Below are 2,634 nucleotides of genomic sequence, written 5' to 3'. Positions count from 1 at the left end.
GTTCTAGTTCAGTTCTAGTTCAATTCTAGTTCAGTTCTAGTTCAGTTCTAGTTCAGTTTTAGTTCAGTTCTAGTTCAGTTCTAGTTCAGTTCTAGTTCAGTTCTAGTTTTCCAAACTCACCCATAATCCGTAAGACACATTTTATTAGTTATGCGAACACATTTGGGTAGACCCGAAGTTCCCGAGGAGCATAAAATCGCCATAGTTTGATCACATCCATCCCTTAAAGGTTCTGTACTAAACAAAAACGTTGTAAAACATTAAAGTAATTTCTATTAAACATTTGATTTAACAAAGCCACATGAATAGTTACCTAAATAAATCCTCATTTTCATCATCCGCACTCAAGAGATCCTCTATCCTAAAAATATCAAAGTCATCAGCAACATGATTACATACTGTACAGACAATGGGATACAAAGTGTGTAGAGTCATTTGTAACTTATCCAAATGCAAACCATCACAAAATATAACTTTTGGTTTGGTTTTATTCAACATATAATGAATGGCCTCTGGGTTTAATGGAAAAATGGAATAATTCAAATTATTGCATAATTTAAATGATAATACAAATTCCAACACTCACCTACATTCTCTTCGGGATTGATGGCATGAAAGGCTAGACCATTGAACCAGGCAGCCAATATGATTTGCATCAAATACTTGCTATTTGTTGCAACAACACCAATGATATCATAACAAGTCAATTGCCACTTACGCATCTGTTTAGCCAGTTGTATGGCATTCGTTAGAGCTTCATGATACGTTAGATGCGTATTGTCTGGATCGCTAATTTGACATATGTCATTTGATGATTTATTACGCATCATACGCAAAGCCCACTCACCCACCGAAACACTTTCATCTAGGCTTTCTTCTTCTCGCGGCCATCCATACCAAATTTTAGCATTTGCATCGTATATCGTTGACATTTTAGTCATTTAATAAGAATTTGCTTTCGACAATAATTTATTGTGAAATTATTTATGGGTTGGTTCGACTAAAGTTTTACTAGTAATTAGATATGTTTAGGTTTTTTCCTTCTGAGCTTTGCTGCAGTATGTCCATTAGCTTTAACTTCATCATAACAAATGACTTTTTGTTTTTGTTATAAATAATTCATTTAGTAATATTAATTCTTATCTCTATAAACAAACAAGTTATTGGTTGGTCACACCGATATGGTGTGGGGAAACGTGATTTCTTATCTAATGGTTTTTATTGTATTATCTTATCTTATCAGGTTGTTTTTTATTTTTGTTTTATTTTCTTTAAGTATCATGCTGAATATTATTTACTAAGTATAAATTACTTATTTTCATAACATGTAATAGTTCTAGTGGTATGACGTTTTTCTTTATAATTCCCAAAAAGAAATCTATGTTTTTAAAAAAGTTAGTTTTTTTGTACAACAAATCTTGTCTAGAATTTGGGAAAATTGTTTATATGTAATCATTAAATGCTTTAGAAGATAATTCACACGTGTAAACAAGTTTATTGACACTTTTTTGTAAGAGTTTGTGACGAGTTTGAGGAAACGTAGGGTTTTGAGTGCTTTTTTTATGGTGGGCATTGTGAGGTATAGATAATACTAAGATTTTACTAGATAATACAGTTCAAAGTTTGAGTGGTTCAATTTTGGTATCAAATATATTTTCTTGAAGTAAATTAAATTATCTAAAATTTTAAAAATTTAAGGAAAAATTTCTATTTAAATTTAAAAAAATCATGTTTTAGAAGAAATAAGATTTAGAAAAAGGTTATCACCCATTTCGGGCCCCACATGCTTAATTTTATGTTTTTAGATTAAGATTTATTAAAAATTCAAAAAGTTTTAAATTTAAAAAAAAAATTAATAATTTAATTTCATATATTTAGGTTCATTCTTATTTAGAAAGTACCTTTTAAGAAACAAAAAAGTACCAAAAAGTCCTCTTTTATAGGTTCTCAAATAATCAGGGCTCAACACACCTAATTTTCTGTTTTTAGGTCCAATATTACAGAAAATTCAAATAGTGTCTTTTGAAGAACTAAAAAATCCGCTTTTATGGGTTCTAACCTATTTTTTTGCAACTGCTGTCTGAGCATGAATAAAAAATCTCAGTTTTTGATAAAATTCCCAGAGGTTGTGTCAGATTTTTGCTCACATCTCTGTTATTTATGGAAGGATTTTGCTCGAAAGCATGTCTAACTGAGATATTGAAGATTCGGGTCTCTCCGATATTACAAACGGAATGACAAACTCGTATCATTATAAATAATTTATATTAGGCGGTGTTATATCGGATTCAGCGCACTCAATCCTATTCTTTAATCTCAGTGTAAAAAATTGTATGGCTTAATTATACCCTACAACACATTAGTGGGGAAAGTATATTGGATTTGTGCTGATGTATACGATGAGTATACCAGTCGGCTTAGAATCGTTTTCTGAGTCGATTAAGCTATGTCCGTCTGCCCGTCTGTCTGGCTGGCTGTTCATTTAAACCTTGTGCGCAAGGTATAGGTCACAATTTTAAAGATAATTGGATGAAATTTGGCCCAAGGACGAAACCTATTGAAAATGGATAAAATCGGTCCATTATTTCGCCTAGGCTCCATACAACCGTACCCCCATAATAGGGCTTTTAGTCT

General features: G+C 31.5%; 1 protein-coding gene across 2 annotated transcripts; it reads right to left on the bottom strand.

The window, feature by feature from the left end:
* Positions 1–108: 108 nt before the first annotated feature.
* LOC111680570 lies at positions 109–1,076 on the bottom strand. Of its 2 annotated transcripts, none has more exons than XM_046946748.1 (3): positions 587–1,076; positions 314–512; positions 109–237 (listed from the first exon to the last, which is right to left on the bottom strand). In XM_046946748.1, exons 1-3 carry the CDS (start codon positions 939–941, stop codon positions 117–119), a joined length of 675 nt encoding a protein of 224 aa, XP_046802704.1. In that variant the 5' UTR covers positions 942–1,076; the 3' UTR covers positions 109–116. The 2 variants fall into 2 exon arrangements, with proteins under 2 accessions (XP_046802704.1, XP_046802706.1); XM_046946750.1 differs by having other exon boundaries at positions 109–232.
* Positions 1,077–2,634: the final 1,558 nt, after the last annotated feature.

This window comes from Lucilia cuprina, chromosome 3 (genome assembly GCF_022045245.1).
Source record: "Lucilia cuprina isolate Lc7/37 chromosome 3, ASM2204524v1, whole genome shotgun sequence".
Taxonomy (NCBI): domain Eukaryota; kingdom Metazoa; phylum Arthropoda; class Insecta; order Diptera; family Calliphoridae; genus Lucilia; species Lucilia cuprina.
This window is presented reverse-complemented; position numbering and strand designations above follow the sequence as displayed.